We start from the raw sequence: 20,900 nt of genomic DNA, 5'->3' as shown, positions 1-20,900 counted from the left end.
TGAGTTAGGTGTGAGTTCTGAGTTCTCTGGGTGAAGTGGGAAGGAGATTTTTCTGTCGGAGTTTTTAAGAATCCGCTTCTGCTACAGACTGGCCCGAGTTGAGGCTCCTGTATGTCAGTCTCCATGGAAGTACCTTAATTCTGAATTTTAAACCTCCATCTATTCTCCATTTCTTTATGGCAGAGGACCCCTTAATTAAATTGCTCAAGTGTAACACAACTTTTTAAAAAAGCATATGTAATGTTCTTCTGATATCTTGAAAACAAGCTAGCCTTCCCCTCTGTGCTATGCCAGCAGGAGTCTTGATAAACAGTATTCAGAATGCTTTCTCTTTTCAGTAATATCCTTTTATATTGGAATTACTTCTATAGTAACTTTTTAGTATAGTAATTTTTAGTAATTGCATGTAGCAGTGAGCATCATCTTCGCCTTTTCTTTAGGAAGAAAAAAATGGCCAGAAGGCTTCAGAGGCAAAGGAGGTGAAACTGTACGGTCAGATTCCTCCTGTAGAGAAGATGGATGAATCTCTCTCCACACTTGTTAACTGCGAGTAAGTTCAGTTAGAAACAAATTGGAAAACAAACGTTCTCTTCGCTTTTTGTTAATTTTCAGTTTTTCTGCTGTCCACTGTACAAATAAGTATTTACTATGTTTAAGTGCGGCCTTCAAAGCAGCAGCTTTCTCTTTTTCTCAGCTAAGCTTCTCTTTCCACACACAGTTCCACTTTTTAATTCTAAGATCCCTGTCACTTAACTGAGAAGATGTTAGGGTAGATCCTGTATTGATATTTGTCCCCAGAAAATTGGTATATTGTTTATCGGTATATAATTACAGGTCCATGTTTGGAGTCTGTCAGCTAACTGGCACATTTATGGTCCATTCCAAAATGTATGCAAAAAAAAAAAAAAAAGACCTAATCAGAACTTTCAGAAAGAAATTAGAGCCATTTCAGAAATAAATGTCCATGCATTTGTTAAGGTAAGGCATAAAAAAGATAATGCAATATGTCGTCTAAGTAACTTGTGGTACTTTCCCAGAAGCTAAATAAAGTTACAGAAGTCTTGATGGTTTGAGGAGATTTTGAGTCCGTTTACACATGGAGATAGTTTGCCATCTAATGAGAGAAGAATAGACAATTATTTCTAATGCAGTGGTGTTTGGACATGGAACTCTTCTGATATAGTGAACCCTTGTATACTGTGCATTGATTATTCTTGCTTTTAAAGGAAACTATCGCTGTCTACAAACTGCATTGAAAGAATCGCCAACTTGAACAGCCTAAGTAAGTGACAAGCCAGTGATTGATTATATTTGTTTTCTACTTGCTTGGATAGGACATACACCATAATTTGTTATATGTGTCCAGCTTTATACCTATTCCTTTTTAATTCCTTCTTCTTAGAAAATTACAAGTGACCTTTAAAATTATCAGTCTTACTGGAGAATGCATGTTTAGCAATAATGGTGTATTAAAGCATGTATCCCTGTGCACTAGCCTTGGCAGTTGTCTCACTGTGCAAGTTTAAAAAAAAAAAAAATCCATTCAGAAAGCACCTTTGTAACTTCCAGTGGGCCTGAGTTGTGCTATTCAAAGCCATATCAGTTCTAGAGTGATTTAATGACCAATTTCCATGCTCATGATGGAGATAATCTGCAGTTCAACAGCTCTGTAATTGTGGTATTGGTTGGAGTGAGGTTGGAGGGTTGTAGATCTGGATGGAAAAATGCCATTCCATTTTACAGAGAATTTGGATATACTTGGTTTGATTTTGTTCTTACTTGAAGGGGGCATGCCATCTGTCTAGAAGTGGAACTGAACCTTGAAACTCATTGGCTTAGTGACTTTAGGACAGAAGTCTTAATGGTCTGTCCTCAAGACTTTGACTCTGTGGCATGAGGCTGGCAAAGAGCTGCAGGTTTTGGGCTGGAGCTTCCAGACTTTTCTGTCCCCATCAAATTGGCAGGCAGACAGATAAGGAACCTGGAATCCCATCCTCTCCAACAACATACCAATGGGGCTGTCAAGGAGCTTGATGAACTTACTTATTTTCATAATATGCTCAGACTTCAACAAATTTGCAAATACTAATCGGGGAAAAAAATATTGCAGTAGTCTTTCCAAATAAATGTAGTATTTCAATTTAAGTAACTCTGTCATGAGCAAAAAGTGATTACACGGTTATATATAAAAGTGAAACCAAATTTTTTTAGTGGGATAGATCATTAAAAGCCTTTAAAGCATATTAAGTATTTATATTAACAAAATGTAGAATCAAAACATCCAGTCTGTACCAAATATTTGATCCTAAAGCCAGGCAAACTAGAACTATGTGGTCTGTCTCTTAAAGGTACAGAATATGAGGAACTCACCATCTCTATTAGCTTCTGTGAAAGAGAGAGAAAGCAGTGCTTATAGCTATGAAAAACAAGCCAGTAGTTATTACATACTTGCTTTTGCTTATGGCAGAGAGGAAGCTGAGAAATCTTTTTAAGCATCAGCACTCTTTTCAGATGGAAAAGTTCAATATTAATGTATTGACCTTGTAGTTATGCTGAGTAGATAATTCTGTGTAAAGGATCACACCCCTGTATCCGTACAAGTGAGGAAGATGTTCTAGATGACAGCAACAAGTGTTAGTTTTATGTTTTAGAGAGTGTAAATGTTCCATGAGGGAGATCTTTCTTCCTTTAAAATATAGAATATCTTAGAACAAGAATAATAAAAAACCAGTAACAGCAGTTAGAAACAACTTAAGGCATGGTTTTGTAAGCAATCTGTCATTTTTGTATTTCTAAGTATCTTTCCATTTCTTACAAATTTCAAAAGCTAGTGCAAACTTATAAATGTAAGTCACTGAGAGAATAGCTGGCTACACCAAAAAGCCATCTCCCAGTGCTCTCCCCTGTGGATGGGGATCTTTAGGGATATTCTGGAAAATATTAGCTGTAGTAGGCTTTAGACTTACTGATTATGATTCTTCATTTTTTGAGCATGGTCATGTATTAAGCTGTTGTGTTTAAAAAAGAAAAGAATTCTCATTGTACCTCAACTTTTTAATGAAAACTAATCTTCCTGTTTTAGAATATTTGCCAGGTGTGGTTTCATCCCTGCATTTCTTGAGACGGAACATACAACTCTCTATTCTAGATCAGCCTTGAATCTCCATCCGTAGCAATGTCTAGCCACTACAAGTGCTGTTTGTGGAGTATCTGTTGCTACTTGGCTGGAACTTTCATTGGTCTTGCCATTAATTATTGTATTTTCAATACTGTATTTTCAATCATTATGCATACAAGAACAAAACAAGATCATTAAGTATTTCATCCTTAATGCAGTTAAGAAGTGTTAAAACATTCATGAAATGTGTAGATCCAAAGTTAACCCAGCTGCATGCTGCAATTCAGTTTGCTTATTTACACCTGTGAGAAAGCTTGTGTGAAAAATGAAAATGAGTCATACAAAAAGACTACTATTTTGTGATAGCTTTGAGTTACACTGGTATTACACTAAACCCCAGCAAGAACAGCTCACTTGGAAAGGAGTTTTGTCTGGGTGCTAGACCAAGTTGAAATGTCTCTCTTCAGACTTCCGTAAGGCAGCTTTGTATGCTGCCTCTATTATAGAAATAAAATCTGCCTTAAAATAAGATTGGAACAACTTCTGCCTGGAGAAGAAGGGCTATGAACTATGTAAGATCACAACTAACAAGTTAGCAGTTAGAGTTCAGGTGCAAGGTAAAATTAATAATTTTTATTCAGTATTTATCTGGACTGAATTTCAACTAGGCAACCTACACATGAGCAGCTTTGTATTCATGAGCATGTTTCTGAGCTGTTCACTGCATCCATTCCTGATATCTGTGTAGGTCAGGACGTTTTGTTTCTGTTACGTCATTCTTCCTTAAGACAGCTTGTTCAGAGTTCAGTTTGTTTGTAAGTAAAACATGGCATTTTACCTGACTTACAGCATCTTCTTATATTTAAAAAAAAACCCAACAACTTTATTAACAAGAAACTTTCTTTTATCTATTACAGAAAATTTGAGGATTCTGTCTTTGGGAAGAAATAACATAAAGAACTTGAATGGATTGGTATGCGCTTCTTAGTGTCAATTCTTCACTAACAAAAGGGAGTGATGTCTAGAATGTGGGATTATTCCCTTATGTTCATAAAAGTCTTTGCTGAATTTATGTTATTGCCTAACTATTTATTTTCTCCTTTCACTGTGATCTGTTCACATTGCTTCTGAATTTTCAGATAGTCTTTTTTTTTTCTCTTTTTTTTTTTTGTTTTTTTTTTTTGTTTTTTTTTTTGTTTAAACACTCTTCAAGTTTGGAGATTCTTCAGGGCTAATTTACTATATAAAAGGATTTTAGAGGGGTTTTGTTGCCTTTGACAAAGATGAGCAGAACTTCTATTTGAAAACTGCTGTCTGCCTGTAAAGCCCTTTAAATTCCACTGTCTTTACATGAAAGTAATTCCTACAGACTTTTTGCATGAGGAATTTCCTACCTGAAGATGCTTAGGCTATGCTTCCTTACTACAAGTAATGGGAGTCCTATGAACACACACTTCATGAGAGTCTGTTCTTATATTAATTGGCACCTGCAGCAATATGGCTTTAGGGGAGAAGGTGGTAGCAGGACTAAGTCCACCAGATAAGCGAAAATTTGTTTAGGAAAAAAGTGGATCAGTTTTTTGGTACATTTGAATTAAAGGCAGAAGAACTTTTTTCCAATCAACTTTTTTTAATGAATATAGAAATTCTTTTCTTCCCTGAGGTGCTGTATGTTTCTCCCACAGAATGTTTCTCTTCAAAGCTATTCCCAGCTTCAGAGATGCCATATCTCTTAAGTGTGAAATGCAGAGTCAATGTGGTTTAAAAAAAACCTCTCTTTTGAGAGAATTATGAAAGCAACTCCTGGCTGACAGGTACAAACATACGTGCACCTGAAATGAATCATTCCCTTGTATTGTATAAAACCCCCTCTAAAGTACTTATTAAATTGCATTCACTTCACGTATACTTGCAGTGCACAAGCAGCCAAATTTGTCTCCTCTGCCCCTATGCCTTAAGAACAACTACTCCGGCCAGCTATTCCTTGTCTTATTCTAATATTGTGATTTCTGTCCTCCTAAATACATTTCAGATCTTTTGCTCTTAATTCCCCTGAGTATTTTTCATGCATAATTAGGGACCTGCTTAAAAGGAAATGAGGACCAACATACCTTAGTATTTTCTCACATGAGGTGACCTGTAGGGGGTGAAGAGAGAATATGAAGAATAAGTAAGGTATACTTCTGCTTCCCTGAGTAGTTGTGTCATTTTCCAGGAGGCAGTTGCAGATACTTTAGAGGAGCTGTGGATCTCATACAACTTCATTGAGAAACTGAGGGGTATCCGTGTAATGAAGAAGCTGAAGGTTCTTTATATGTCAAATAATTTGGTGAAAGACTGGGGTAAGGCACGCCTCTCTATTCTGTAACTTCTCTTGTAGTATGGTGAATGCATGAATTAAGTTACCAAGTAAAAAATAGTTCTGTATGTTACAGGGCTTTAAGTCTCACTGATAAGCCTGCAGACATGTGCAGGATCCCTAAACGTCCACTCATGCAAGAGAATAAAAATAGTTAGAACATTGAATTTAAGTTCTAAGCCCAATGGAGTTTGTTCTTTAAATCATCTTTCTTGGACTTCTTTTCAAATGCATTCCTGTTCTTTAACCTGATACCAGTTGAAGCCCAAGCAATCCCTATCCTGTTTTATCCCATGCTATTTATGTTTGAGCTGAGTTTGAAAGGAAGGTTTGGTGCAGATGTACTTTTCCATGTTCCACAATCTGGTTGGTGTTTTCACCTTTGTGGTTGCAGCAGAGTTTGTGAGACTGGCAGAGCTGCCATTACTAGAGGATCTGGTGTTTGTAGGCAATCCACTACAAGAGAAATACGCCGCTGATCAGAAGAACAATTGGATTGAAGAAGCAACCAAACGGGTACCCAACCTGAAAAAGCTGGATGGTGAGTCTGGGGCATGAGGCAATTGGTGTGAGTTAACAGCTTAATATAAAGACAACCACAGGGAAATGAATCATAACCTCAGAAATTCATCTGTGTGCCCATGTAATATTCCTCCGTTCTCTCTTGGGAGTTATTCAGAAGTAGGCTAACTTCTGGCAGCTGAATTTCGCAGCCCTGGCTGCAGGATCTTCTGAAACGGATGGATTTTGGAGTATTAAGTCCAAGTGGTCTTGCAGCCCATAGTTGGGCTTTACTCTTGAAGTTACCCAGTCAAATAGTTTTAGCACATAACTAATAGGGAACTGAAGCATACTGGTTTGAAGTTCTCTTGTGGAGCTCACATGCTGACTTGCGTAACTATATAGTTAAGTGTTTAGCATTAAATAAGTTAACAAGGCTTTCATCTGCCATGTTGAGTTACAGTTTTCCCAGCAAATTTGAAAACTGTAAGTATTCCCCAATAAAAGAAGGTTACATGGGGGAATGGGGATAGACAGGGATATGTTCTGTTTTGCCTCTGGTGCAGGGGCGAGTTTTCAAAACTTCATGCGAGTTTCCTAAATGCCTGAATATCCCCCTCTTGTCACTGCATTAAGCCTCAATTTATAAGCTCTTCTCTCCTTTTTGTCACGGATATGAAAATATATTAAAGCATGTCCTGATCAGTGACTAAAAGTGAGATAAATTTTAAATCTATTTTTAAAGATGCTAATTTCTGTCAGTGGAGATGTTAGCTGTTTGCTGTTATCTGCTGTTTACTAAAGCAATGAAGAGGAGAGCAGGACTGGTAACACTAATAAAGAGTCAGAGTAGCAGCAGAGAAGGTAGGAGTGTAGCGATGGTGACAAGAGGACAGCATCAGTACAGGGAGCAATGGATGGGAAATCAAAGCCAGATCAACTGAAGTAGTAAGAATTCTTGGGAAGTGGAAGCCTGGTGAGAGAAGTGTACTGCTATGAAGGATGGCCTGCAGTAGTCCATTTGCTGTTGTAGTAGAAAATGTTTTGAGAGTGAAACAAAAAATGGAATAGGGCAATATCTGTATGGGCAAAGAGTAACCTTGTTAGTATAAGGTTAGGCCCTTAGTTTCTTAAGCATTCCTGCAGCTGGGAGCAATGGACAGCTCTGAATTAGGCAGGTCCCTTTCCCAAGCAGTGCAGAAAGAGAGGATAATATTTAAGAATGGAAACCACAAAAACTAGAATGTTGAGCAAAAAAGAAGTCAGAAATGCTCTAACTGGCTGTAAGGTTCTTGCTGTTACACTGTCCCAGGATCCTGTTATGCTTGTGTACTATATGTGAGATGACTAATATAGGGACCTCAAAATTATTGAAATGGTTGAAGATCTTCTGGACAAAAATAAGCACTGAAGGTCTCTTTCGGCAGGTAGGTGTCTCCTTTCTGTTAGTTCCTGGGCCAGGAACCCTGCCTAGCAGTTAGGTGCCTAAAGCACAACAGAAACCAGGCTCTGGTGGTTTTATTTTCCATTTCCTACCTGTGAAAAAAGTAACACAGCACCCCAGTCTTACAGTAAGCAAAGGGCTCTCGACACAAAGCCTCACCATAGTTCAGGTCTCTCCCTCAAGCTGAGCAAAGCATCAGTACGACCCAGTTCCCATTACCCAGGTGGCAGCGCAGGTGAACGAACACATACCTTCACGCCCCTGCTGTTCTTGTACTAGTTGTTTAGGCATGTATTTGATCATGCTATTTCAGCATGCTGTGAGCTTACCTGTACCTATACCATTGGGTTTTGCTACTGTGGTGAGAATTTATAACTTGATAAATCTTTTGGGGGGCTATTAGCATTTCAGCTTATTTGAAATTCATGAACGCATCACTGTGAGATGGTGTGAACCCTGCAGACTGCCACAATCTGAGGTGCCCTTGCTCAACATGGCAGTTAAAAAGTGATTTTTTTTGTTTGTTTTATTAAAAGTACCCAAGGGCTGGGTACAGACTATGACTCTGCTGTGCAATGCAGCTTTATTCCATGACATCCCAAGTTATCCCTAAGAGATGTGACCATATTGCTTCTTGGATCCACATTAATATAATTGTATTTTGTAGTCTGGACATCCAAGTTAGGTATCATTGAGGAGGCATCCTATACTAACTTGGTCACATATGTTGTGGAAATGGCAGCACAAAGTAGGGGCCCAACAAGAGAAGGGTGGTGTGCTAGTTGGTTGTTAGTTGAACCGACAAGGTACATCTCCCAGTGACCAAGTTAGGCTGATCTTTGCAGGTCCTGCTTTAGTACCTTTTTTTATTCCCTGTTACCCAAGAAGTTGGAAAAGCATCCAACAGAAGATCTCATCAGTTGAAGGCTTTTCTAGTTAAGAGCAGTTCAGGTATGTAGAAGTTCATGTCAGTTAGAAGCAGTGGCAGGAAATACAATTCTTTCCTCTTTCTGCCAGTCTGACTCTTTCCGACAGTCCAGATTAGCTTTCAGGTATATCAGTATTAACTATATCTTTGTCTGCATAATCTATTCGTAAGTCTTTGCAGATTTTTTTCTCTCTTTTTTCCTCTTAGGTATCCTAGTTATTAAACAAGAAGAAGATGAAGAAGGAGCAAACTGATGACACTTTCTTGTTGGGTATTTAATTATTTAAGTAACTCCAGATAGCTCGGCACATAGAACTTTTATATAAAAGTTTGTTTTGAAGAAAATCTTTGGGCAGTTTTTAAAAGACCAGCTTATCTCCACCATCTGTCACCCAAAGAGTTAGTTACCAAAATTCGGGCACACCAGTTTTGTCAAGCTTATGACACCTTCTGTAGAGACCAGTGGAGCTGAGTTTATCTGCTCTTTGGCTAGCAAGAGATCTTTACCTAAACTAATACATAGCTATTTTTAATCCCCGATTAGTGGTGCTTGTTATTCACTCTTGGGTTATAATAGAACCATTTTAGCTTGTTAGGTGCAGCTGGCCAACATTATCACTGGAAACACTGAGGTCAAAAGAACAATGTTGTGGTTTAGAGATGCGTTACAGGCTTTGTTGTGTTTAATTTTGTCATGGGAATTCCTCAATATGTTAAATATACGAGTTTGCCTTTTCATCCCCTTAACTGTTACGCCAAACAGGCCCAGTAGTTGTGGACCTACGCACAAAAAGGTATTGGTCTGACGATTGCTTGTTACTGGCCTTAAGCTTTGAATTGGGCGTCTCGCATTGGAACTCGACTGCATTGCTTAGAAGGCCACGTATAACTTAGATATTTATTTATTTTAAAGAGGCAATGGGAGTTCTTTGCACGGTTTCAGTGAGACAAATAACTGCTAGCTTGCTTTTTTTTTTTTTTCCGTCTCTTACTAAGGCATTATTTTCAGTCGGAATATGTGGCCTATTAGCCTACAGCTGGTTCCTAGTTTTGGTTTGGGTCACTGGTGGGCATAATCCTTCTCAGCTCTGGAATTTTCCTATAACTAAACAGGCTGATACTAATACAGAGACAAGCAGTGAATGAAAGACCTGCATTAGAGGACAGAAAATTTTGGTTTTGGGGATACTCATTTTTTCTGAAAGCACAGATGTAAGCAGTGAGAGAAAGTGCATGTAGTTGGTGGGGAAGGCGAGATGGGATGGAAAGTGAGCATTGGGGAAAAAAGTATTGAAGACATACTAAATGTGCTATATTGCAGGGTAGCCAGTTTTAGTAAAGCCCCCTTATATGACAGGTAGCTATTTTTAGTGAAAAGCCTTAAATAATGATGAAGACATACCTGACTGCACTACTGGATGCCAATAGTGTGGGGTTTTTTTCTTCTTCTCTTTAGAGAATAGGTCACATCACCTGAGTAGATTTTTCTGCAGCTCGTTTTTGGGTTTGGTTTTTTTTTTAAAAGCTGTTCTTCTAATTCATGGTACCATCTTTGTTTAAATTAAAATGGCAACAAGCGTACCTGCTGGTTCCAGACCAGGCATAGAAGGGATGGAGGCAGAATGCCACTCAGCATTATTTTGTTTGTGAAGGTGTGGCAGGAGTTGAAATCTTGGAAGTCGTGGTCAGAGATAAACATGTAGAATTGGCCCAGACAACAGTGGTGTTGATCTCAACTCCAGGTATAATTGTACTAGAAGATAATTCTCTCTACTCAGATTAATTTCTAGGTGAACAGTGTGAAGTAGAAGATTACAAGACAATCACAGTTTAGTTTCAATATAGTGGTAGTTATTCTATGATTGTTAGAAGAATTCTTGAGCATTCCAACTTGAATTGGCAATTGCTGATAAGGCTTGAGTTTGTTTTAGATTCATTACTTACTTAAAATAAGGTCGAGAGCAATGGCAAAAACTGTGGACATTTGTCACCTAGCATAAACTATTTCCAGGCAGCTGTTCTCTTGACCAGAAAACAGTTTCTTGGTTAACTAGCTCACTGGATTTATCTTACAGACAACTTTATATTTGTACGTAATTTCGTTTAGAATTAGTCTCCTAACTTTATCATTAGTAAAGGCACCATTGACCAAGAAGCATGATGGGAGAGAGGGTATATAGTCACAGCCATTTCATATTGGCTGCTTTTAAAACTAAGGCGTTCAGTTCACTTGCAGCCAACCACTTTCCAGCAAAGCGGATGTGCTTTGGCAGGACGCAGCCGGTGGCACCCTCAGCCCCTACTGACCCCATCTGCTGGGGGGGGGGGGGGGCGGCGCAACAGAGGATCGGCTTGTGCCCTTGACGACTGGAATGAAAGTGTGTTTAACACAAGCCAGAGCTTGAGCAGGGCAAAACTGGACTTTGGAATGCTACCAACGAATGGAAATGCCAAATTCATCTATGTGCTTGGAGACATTTTCAGAATAGCCCGTGCAGTGCTCTTGTCATAGTGCCTGGCCACACAGCAAAGTGTTTGAACCTCTGTAGCTCTGAACCTCTCCTAGCGCAACGTCTACAAGTATGGTACGTATGGCTAAGTTAGCACCTCAAATGAAACGTGACAGGAGAGCGAGTGAGCGATGAGCACACAGTCCAGTGCCAAGAAATCCTGCTGGCTGATTTTTTTTTTTTTTAAATTATCTAAATACAGTCTAAGGCTGTACGTTTCTGAAGGTCATGTTAGATACAGCAACTACTCCAGCTACTTTGAGTCATTCTGAGAGCGGAACAGAAACTTAAGCGTTCCGACTATGTGGTGATGACTGGAATGAAACGCAGCTCCATTTTCAAGATGTGAGGGCTAAGGGCAGTTCCTGGCTCTTGTAAGTGACCAATACAGGCTACACCTATGGGAATCAGTCCAAGAACTATTGCAGTTGTTGGCAGAGCTGTGGGTCTTGTGTGGCCCACTGTCATCAGCTCTTTTCACAGATTAACAGCACAAATTATCTCTCTCTTTTTTGGGGGCTGCATTATAAATGCCACTTAAAACGAAAAAAAAAAATTGTTACTGAAGGAATGGGGCATCCAGTCTCAGCACAATTATAACAGCAGTAAGGGACAATGTACAAGATTTCCCTCACCTCTCTCCCTTCATGCTGTGATAAATTAGCATATAATTAAAAACTCTTCTGATAAAAACTGTATGTCAATCTCAATGAAACAAAACTGAGACAATAATAAACCGTGGCTCTCATTTGTCAGGAGATGCTTCAGCTCAAACCTGGGTGGAAGGTTCAGCTTAATGTTGCTTTGCCTGCTCAATCATGATTACTCGCAAGAACAAATCACCTCCCCCACCCCCAAATTTTCCTCTTCCAAACTAAGTGAAGTTTTCCTAAATTTTAAAATTTGCACTTTAAAATTATGCACTGGATGTGGTGGAAGACATACATAGGAGGTAGAATTAAAGCAGCTGATCTGCATATTGATGGTGCTACACCATGTCACATATAAGCTAGCGGCAAGGCTCAGCCTGTGCGCCTATAGGGAGCAGCCGAGGGAAATGCTGAAAGGCTTGGCCTTCCGTATTGCGCTTTGCTCTTCCCTATCTCGCCACATCCACTAAAGCACATTATTTCATGGATGAAAAGAGCACCCATGTAAAACTTGCAAGCCATGTGGAATTCTGCTTTCCCCAGTGAAATTATGGAGGATTAGCATCCACTTTATTCCTTAGAGAAATATCCGAAAATTAAATTAGTGATAGGAAATACCTAGGTTTTTTACTTGCTTGTTAGCACATTGACCTCTCTTCAAAGAGCTGATGTATGTGGTGATAATATTGAGAACTGCTGGAAAAATGTGAGAAGAGACCTGAGAACCAGCAGATTACTCAGGTTACACTAGAAGTAGACTCATCTAGAAAAATCTTCAAGCAAGAGAGCACTTTTAACATCCCCCTTGGCTATCTTTTGTATCCAGTAATTTTGTAGCATGACCAAACTGTTAAATTTGCTGTGTTTAAATTATTTAGGCCTATGTTTATAAATGTTCTTCTGTGAAACTTGTTTAAAAATAATATAACATTATTTTATACAAAAGTCTTTGGCTGTTGTGTAATGAAATAGTTTGGCTCGTGGACAGCGTTCAGAAATTAAATTTTGTTCTCATTAAACTTTCCTAGCTGCTCAGGGAGCAATGTATTTATAGTATGTAAATGCTGTTCCTTATTGCCTCTATATTTTAGAATAGAAAATAACTTAGACTTTAAAAATGCTGATATATTGTGATTTTTGTCATCTGATACATAAATATTTTTCAATCTTTTAAGACATTGGTTGTCAGACTTTGTTCTTAGGTCCTAAGCAAAAAGACTACTACTGTGTCATGGTTTAGCCCCAGCCAGCAACTAAGCACCACCCAGCCGCTCCCTCACTCCCCCTACCCCGATGGGATGGGGGAGAGAATCGGAGGAGTAAGAGTGAGAAACACTCCTGGGTTGAGATAAGAACAGCTTAATAATTGAAATAAAGTAAAATAGTAATGATAATGATAACAATATAATAATGATAGTAATAATAATATACAAAGCAAGTGATGCACAATGCAATTGCTCACCACCCGCCAAACAATACCCAGACAGTTCCCGAGCAGCGACCGCTGCTCCCCGGCCAACCCCCCCCCCCCAGTCTATATACTGAGCATGACGTCATATGGTATGGAATAGCCCTTTGGTCAGTTTGGATCAACTATCCTGGCTGTGCCCCCTCCCAGTTTCTTGTGCACCTGGCAGAGCAGGGGAAGCTGAAAAGCCCTTGACTAGCATAAGCAGTACTCAGCAACAACTAAAACATCGGTGTGATATCAGCATTCTTCTCATCCTAAATCCAAAACACAGCACTATGCCTGCTACTAGGAAGAAAATTAACTCTATTCCAGCCAAAACCAGGACATACTGCTATATGGGGAGAGAGTCCAAATGAGTTAAATAAACAGCTAATCTTTCTTCAGCACAAAATTACTGACTCACTTTGAATTTAAGTTCTGTTAGCAGCAATATACCATCAATTGCATTAAAGCAGGACAAGAGAAGGTTAACCGATTAATAAACTTCTGTAATAGAAACTTTAGCCTTTAGGAGACAGCGTCACTGAAATGTAATTTCAAAACTCAGATATAAAGAAAAAGCTTTCTACCCCCCGGTCCACAGCAGTCAGTCCCAATAATGACCAGAATAGCACCCTGCAATGACAGCTGTAATGCTATTTAAAAAACATACAGAGAATTACCGGGCAATTCCTCACACTACCTCAAAGCTTACTAATCACTAAAATGCTTTATAAGGTCTCTTTCAGTAGTTGAAGTAACTTCCAGAAGCTTGGGCTTGGATCCACCAATTAAAAAAAGATGAAAACTAAAATGCCCAAAACTTGTGACTTTTTTGATCATCCAAAATTTGTTTGCATGTCTTCACAGTTTTAGTACAAAGTAGCCAGCCTTCAGCACTTTTGCCAGTTGGCTTTGACAGGGAAGCAAATACGTTATTTAAAGCCTTAAACAAACTCGTGGTCTGCTTTCTGAAGCGAAGGCTTTGGTGTTCCCCATCTCTTTTGCCCACCAAGCAAAAAATACTACTGACTTCTCCAAACACTATTGCTGACCAACAGCCACATCCTCAGGAGTCAACTGAAGCAAGGGCTTCTGCACCCAGCTGAGAAAAGAGCATTTTAATGTCCTGGGCTGAGTCTTTCTCCTGCCAGCTTTGCCAAGAATATCGAACTGAAAATTCATCAGCATAAGTTAACAACTAAAAAGAAAACTGGTGTGCCACCTTAGATTCTAACTGAAATCTAGCAGGAGGCCACTCAAGACACAGATACATGTTTCTACCATCTGAACATTTGCAGTTTTTAAACACTTCACACTCATAGGTGTGAGAAACAGTAGCCTCATTAACTAAAACCAGTTAACTGCCAAAACAGAAGGAACCTTTGTTTTGAAGGTGGATGGAAGCGTATTAATATTCAAAATCCACAGCAAGAGATCCAGCTACTGCCAGAGGAAACAAGATTAGCGCTGTGTAACAAAGTGTGTGTAAAAAACCCATTAGATCCAGGTAACAGACAAGTGTCTTTAAGACAGTATTTACTAAAACTTTTTTTAAACTCCTGCCATTGAAAAATACGATGCAGTATGATTTCCAGCTGGAGTCACTGTTTCTACAACCAGCAGATTCAACTACTAAACAGCAGGAAAATGTTAACACTCTTTTCCAGCAGTTCTAGATTTACTTCAGTCTCTACTTTCTGTCCCAGCCACAGCTGTCCAGGAATTCTGATTTGAAACAGGCCACCCCTGGTACCGAGTTCCTCCACGCTGCCTTTGCTCTGCCCACCGTCTTTGTCCTTGTCAGAACATAGCTGTAGTGTTGGAATGTAGGCGGCCTTATTTACAGCACAGAAGTGGCCCTAGAACTATTCCCCGTGAATTTCTAAAACACCATCAAGGCTCTAAAACACCATCAAGGCTGTTCCTGGCCTTCTGGGGAGGTGCTCAGGCTGGAGCAGGACACACACGCACAAAATCAACACTTCCCTAAAGCAACCAGAGCTGCATCTGCCAGTTACTTTCTAGGATATAAGACATAAAACACACGGCAGGCTGGTGTCTTCAGGGAGAAGCTTCCATTGGGAAACAGCCTCGAGAATTGCTATGGAAATTACAGAGGTGGGTGTGATGAGAGAGCAGACCGGCTAAAGAACTCGCAACCGCTTCCTTTGCATGAACGCATCGCACAGTCACCACCACCCCGAGCCCCCCAGCCGCTCCCTCCTGCCATCAAAAAAACCCTCAGCTATGAAACTTTTTTTAAACCTCGTTTAATAAAAGGTTTTTTAGTTATATAGAGGATATTAAGTAAATAAGTTACATAGTACATTACAATCACATCAGCAAGATTTCCTTTAGTGTATTAATATTTTATAAAAAAAGCACACAAAAATAAATTCAGTCCAGTCTATCACAACTGTACAGCAACAGGTAAATATATTTATATATGTACATTTTTAACATGTAACAGTCTTTTAAAAGGTGCCCTAGGCAGCAAACACGCAAAAGGAAGTGTCTGCTCACTTGTTAAAATCAAAGTAATATACTTTATTATAAAGCATTTATACAGTAATTACAAAGGCTGACTGCTCCTGTACAGTACACCAGAGCTTTGACTACAAATTTAAAAACAGAACATAAAAAGAATGAACACAAAAAAAGTTTATATCAAATCTGAACTACAAGGGGAAAAATACATGTGGAGAAGCCGCAGGAAACTGTTTTTTAAAATATACAATTCCATTTCTAGAAAAATATATGTTGTCTTCTAATCTGGAGAAGTTAAGGGGTTTTTCAGGCTCAGCTGTCAGCGGAATCCTAGTCTTGGAAAGAAAAGTCCTTAGACAGCTGGGGATTCAAAGTTTGTGTCTTCCTAACATTTGACACAGGAGAGAATGAGGGCAAGTAAAGCAGCTGAACCCAAGTGACGAATTTACATAGAAACTCACTCCCACAAAAACCGAACGTGATTTGTAGACACTGCTGCTCTATCTCTTTAAAGCTTTATGAACTTTCAGACATCCATCAGAAGATAAAACGGGGAGAAAGTTTGTGTGGGAAAATGTGGTTTAGAACAAGGTTCTGGCAGAGGTAATCGTCGGACTAAAAGTGCCATTGTATGAAAGCAGACAAGACTCCTACGGCTACAGTCCTCCCGACTCCCATTTCTTTTAAACTAGGCTATGTATATATAGGGACTTTTTAGTCCGCTGCCTGAAAGAGAATTAAGAAGTGTGTAATTGCCGAGAGTGAGAAAGCTCACTCTTTGTGGTTTAGGAAACACTTTTTTTGAATGTTGATTTTAATCTAAGCTTGTTGCAGTGATAAAAATGACCAAAAGCCTCAGTCTGATAAATCAGAGGCTATGACCTCTCAAGGTCCCTTCCAACCCAAAGCATTCTATGATTCTATGATTTATAGCCAATTTGGACTTCACCTTACATCTCTAGTATGGGATTAACCGATGAGTTACCTTTAAGCTTTAGAATTTCTATCTTTGCCCTGCCTTTAAACAGCTATATTCCTACCTGGTCCTAGCTAGCAAAACGCCAAGGTCCCGTACAGCCGACTGAAATTCTGTACACCTCCACCTTACAGAGCTGAGTTCTCTCAGATACCGTTACCTGTATCAGTAAATGGAAAAACATCAAATAAATTAAAATGCAGAGTTGTTGTTTTTGCAGCTACACTGCAAAACACCTGTAGCTCTATCAGATAGGCATCACAAGTGCATGCTTGTAAATAATAAATCTAGTAATTATATACGCACACAGTCTTACAAAACTGAGATGCTATCCCATGCAGATCGCAAACCTGAAAGACTGAATCTAGCTGTAAAGGGCAGACACCACAGGCAGAAAGGCACAAGTACGCGATCAGGGCAACGCATGATCTATCGCTGCACCTCCGCAACGCCCAACGCTGGCACCGAGACTCAAACGGGTAATGGTTTTGAAATACAGCCACCTGACTGCTGGGCATATGACCACCTGGAGCCTGATCTTGCACTGTAAAAGGCAAATCTATTAGTACACATTTACAGAATTGCAGCCTATACATCTTGTATTTGTTCCCATAGAAAAGACAGCTAAAGCAAGGAGACACCTTGTTCAAACTCAATTTACTGACTGAGCATATACTCGCCTTTTTTCTAAATTAACAGCAAACCCTTATACTAATGGGGGATCAGTAAACAGGCCTTTAAACAATGGAAAATAATGAGCATAGGGTTTTAGACAAATCAACAGAACATAGAGAAGTATCTTTTTTTTTTTTTTAAATTGGAACAACACAGCCTTAAATTAACACTGTGCTGCAGTAAAGAGCCACTCGTCATTTTTTTCGCCCACTAAGTAACAGAATTCATTCCAGATTAGACAAATTCAGTTCAAATGCTTTGTCCACAGCAATTGGGGGTTGGTTGGTTTGTTTCATTAAAACAATTCTCTGCCAACTTTTGCTAGTAGGCAGGATCTAATTCAGATCTAGGATCAATTCCAAACTGCTACCGTAAGCAAGTGGGCAGCAGGTTTGGTTTTGCTCATTTGTTTTTAAACAGGACACTCAGACGAGCATTTTTACTTGTTACCATGACAGAAAAGAGGTCTCCTGGTGGCTACTAGCAACATTTAAACATGCTCAGAAACATTTCCATTTGATGCCACTTACTTGGAATGTTTACCTGATTTTGGTCAGCCATGCTAACCCACAGCTGTTAGAGGTTATCCTCAAAAAAAGCCCTTTTCCAATTTTATTCCAGTGACAGACCTCACTGTATCACATCTTCCTGTTCTCTTCTACTGCAGCAGGGTGTTGGAGAGAAACAACCAGTATTGGATTCAATGTGTAATACACACACCATTTTTGTGCAATTAAAGAAAATCTCTGATTTGTTCTTATCAGCACCTCAATAGCTTATCCTTGGTAAAAGGAAAAATTACTCTTCTATCAATTTCCTAAAATCAGGAGAATCAGTGAAAGAGCTGGTCTTTGGAAGACTATAATAATGCTTCCATTCAAGCATCATCATATCTGAAAGAAGATTAAATTGGTACTTAAAGCAACCCCATGATTTGCTCCCTAAATGTCTGTACTTCATTTCATCCAATCAGTTGTTTGTCACCATAATTTGCTATGTGCCATATCTAAAACTACTTCAAGCTTGAAAACTCCTGAGGGCCATGACTAAATGTTTGCTTATTATCACCCACATATACTTCCAGACACTAAAAGTACTAGATTAAATGCAGGTGATACACAGAGCAGAAGAGTAAAAGGCAGAGAAATGCCCTGATATTCTGCCCATAAGGAGAACAGCACATTTCAGTACAAACCTCTCTGCAGATTTGTGTTACTGGAGAACACACATAAGTTCTAGTTTAGCATCCTATTTTCTAGCTGGAACTATACCCACTTGTCCATGCTATCCCCTCTTTTTTTCCTAAGCATCTGCTCCCGATTGCTGACAGAAACAACACCTGGAGCTAGACAGAGCCTTGGCCTCTCCCAAGTGAACAGTCTCTGGTTTCTCCTAAAGGATTACACACCAATTGATTTTGCACTCTTTTAGCAAGGACAGTGAAAGCATTTTCCTAAGACAGTCGGATTAACCTTATTCTACTTCTCAAGTTTAGTCAGATCTCCTCTTCAATCTTAAAAAAAAAAAAAAAAAATCTTCACTTTTGCCATATTTGTCAATGCGTGCCAGTTCCACCTCTATCTCAGTTTCTTTGTTACATGTTTCTAGGCCTTCCCAGTCTCTGTGAAGTAACTGTACACTGTTCTGCTACTGCGACGCTGGTACTCCAGGCAAATGCATTCATTACAACAGCATAACAATATCTACATTACTTTAAATCCTTTTTAGATATACTCACAAGCCCTGCTTGTTTCTGAACTGTTGCCCTGCCCTGCAGTTCTCAAGATCTGGAAACTACTGACAACTTCCCAGAAACACACTTCAGAACTTTAAGTTTAAATGCATCATTGCTTTTTACCGGAATTAATCCCAGTACTATGAATGGACCATGAGGTCCAGCCGCTTCACCTACAGTCTGTCCTGGCACAGTGTGCTAAAGCTTCTGTTCTAAGGGCCCTAGGATAATGGTAGACAAGTATTTTCTCAATTTACAAAAGGAAAAAGATAATAATCAACACTGAAACTCTTAATAGGAAGACTGATTTGCTTAAGCTTCTTTTTAAAGATTAGTAGCTTTTAGTTCTTTGCAGTTTTTGAATGATTTTACCAGTTCGTGACATGCCATCTGCTTCCACAGCCTAGTTAGTCAACAAGACCCATGCATGTAGGGATATGAAACAGTCATCCAAATGCTGACAGGAAACCTAATTTTGTTAGGAATGAAAAATATAACCTTGGCAGAAAATTGAACACAAAGGCAAAAGTGCCAACACTGAAAAAAATGCAGTCCTTAATGATACTCTTACTTATTTTGTAAGAGCAGCAACTGTTCCTGCTGTTAAGATAAAGGATTCTATGCAAAGGCATATATATGTCAAAGCAAACATGGTACAATGCCCAGCCTCCCAGCCTCAGAGAGTGAAGCAACCATGACTGCGTAAAACCACAGGGCAGGAAAAGATTGCCAGATGGCACGCTGGAGTTAGAGCCACTTTCCATCATTAACCTGGAATTTATCTAGCAGCTCAAAGGGTCAAGATTTTAAAAAAAAAAAAAAAAAAAAATCAGCCTGTAGTTCCCATACGGCAACCCCCCCTTGGATCTCTGCTTGGGAATGCAGGAGCGATCAGCTCCTTCAGTACTGCACCACCGAAGCAGCGCGCACGCGATCTGACGCAGCGCCGGCACCCAGGAAGCTTGGGGACCAGCGCTGCATCTAAGCGCTGGCTGCAGGGAGAGAACAGGGCAGCCGGCGTATGGCGCTGGGACTGACTGGCCGCGAAGCACAAGGAAGCGATCCGATTCTTTACGCCTTCACGAAGTAACGGTAAATGCGGGCTATAAAGGTGTACAGAACAATCCTGTGCCAATCTAACATCTTTGTCACCTGGACCACTTCTTCTTAACTCTCTTTCACCAGCAGGCTTTTGGTGGCTAGACTTTTTGGGCTATTAGCATGTGTCAGTTCTGAAGGAAGAGCGAGCCTTTCAGCAAAGAGCAAGGCTCACAGCAGGACAACCCCGCAGGCAGGGCTGTCCAGCCGCCGGTGTGGAAGTAAGTGACAAGCTCCTCCCGCACGTACGTACTGTCTGACAGGAAGTATTTGGGAAGCTAGGGCCCCACCATACCAGCTCTTGATGATGGCAATTTCAAGGAATAAATGAGGGCTGACACAAGAAAGAAATGGATGTGTTGAGAGGTAAAAGCCATTCACAGAGGGATTTAGGGAGACTGCTGGAGATGAGAGTCCATTCCTCCCATCTCTGAGGTGCACACAATCCAGCGCATGAGAAGGTCTCGGTTCATTTTCACTAAACAAACTTGCTCCCATTTATGCAAAGTCAAAACCAGCAGTTTTCATTTCAAATTGCACTTGTAAAACCCAGACTTCTTTCCATTAATCAAAGGCAGACTATTTTGTTTTCCAAGATGAGACAACCCGCAAGGCCTGTGGCTACTCTAATCCCACAGGATATTTTTATATCCATTGCTGCATTCTTAATGGCATAAAAGAAACCACCTCAGGCTTCCTTTTGAAAAATAAAGCTTCCTCTCAAAAGGAAGAAGAGTGTCTTGCTCATCCCACTTTTCATTTTTGTGAAGCAGAGGCCAAAAGTGCACACCATCTTTCCACAAAACTTGGCTGCCTGAATAAATGCGCAGAAAGAAAGGCAGGAAAGTGTAACAGGAAGGACAACTTGCTGAGAAAGGAAACATCTAGAAATCACCGGTGTCACAGTAACTGGATACACTTAGCTCAGAGCAGACCATCATCTTCTTGCTCCGGTCTGGAAACCTT

At 39.8% G+C, this 20,900-nt stretch overlaps 1 protein-coding gene across 1 annotated transcript; it reads left to right on the top strand.

Annotated features, from left to right (window-relative positions):
* The first annotated feature begins 447 nt into the window (after positions 1-447).
* Positions 448-8,604, top strand: DNAL1 (dynein axonemal light chain 1). Its single transcript, XM_009485359.2, has 6 exons — positions 448-550; positions 1,227-1,282; positions 4,036-4,091; positions 5,334-5,460; positions 5,872-6,018; positions 8,558-8,604. Exons 1-6 carry the CDS (start codon positions 516-518, stop codon positions 8,602-8,604), a joined length of 468 nt encoding a protein of 155 aa, XP_009483634.1. The 5' UTR covers positions 448-515.
* Positions 8,605-20,900: the final 12,296 nt, after the last annotated feature.

This window comes from Pelecanus crispus, chromosome 6, assembly GCF_030463565.1.
Source record: "Pelecanus crispus isolate bPelCri1 chromosome 6, bPelCri1.pri, whole genome shotgun sequence".
In the NCBI taxonomy this organism is placed as follows: Eukaryota; Metazoa; Chordata; class Aves; order Pelecaniformes; family Pelecanidae; genus Pelecanus; species Pelecanus crispus.
The sequence above is the reverse complement of the archived record's forward strand: the minus strand, read 5'-3'. Positions and strand labels throughout refer to the sequence as shown.

Bases quoted from the DNA above. Each gene is read 5' to 3' on its own strand.
- DNAL1 (XM_009485359.2), top strand. From the start codon at position 516: ATGGATGAATCTCTCTCCACACTTGTTAACTGCGA. The intron at 551-1,226 runs GTAAGTTCAGTT...TTGCTTTTAAAG, and splicing joins TCCACACTTGTTAACTGCGA to GAAACTATCGCTGTCTACAA. The intron at 5,461-5,871 runs GTAAGGCACGCC...TTGTGGTTGCAG, and splicing joins TAATTTGGTGAAAGACTGGG to CAGAGTTTGTGAGACTGGCA.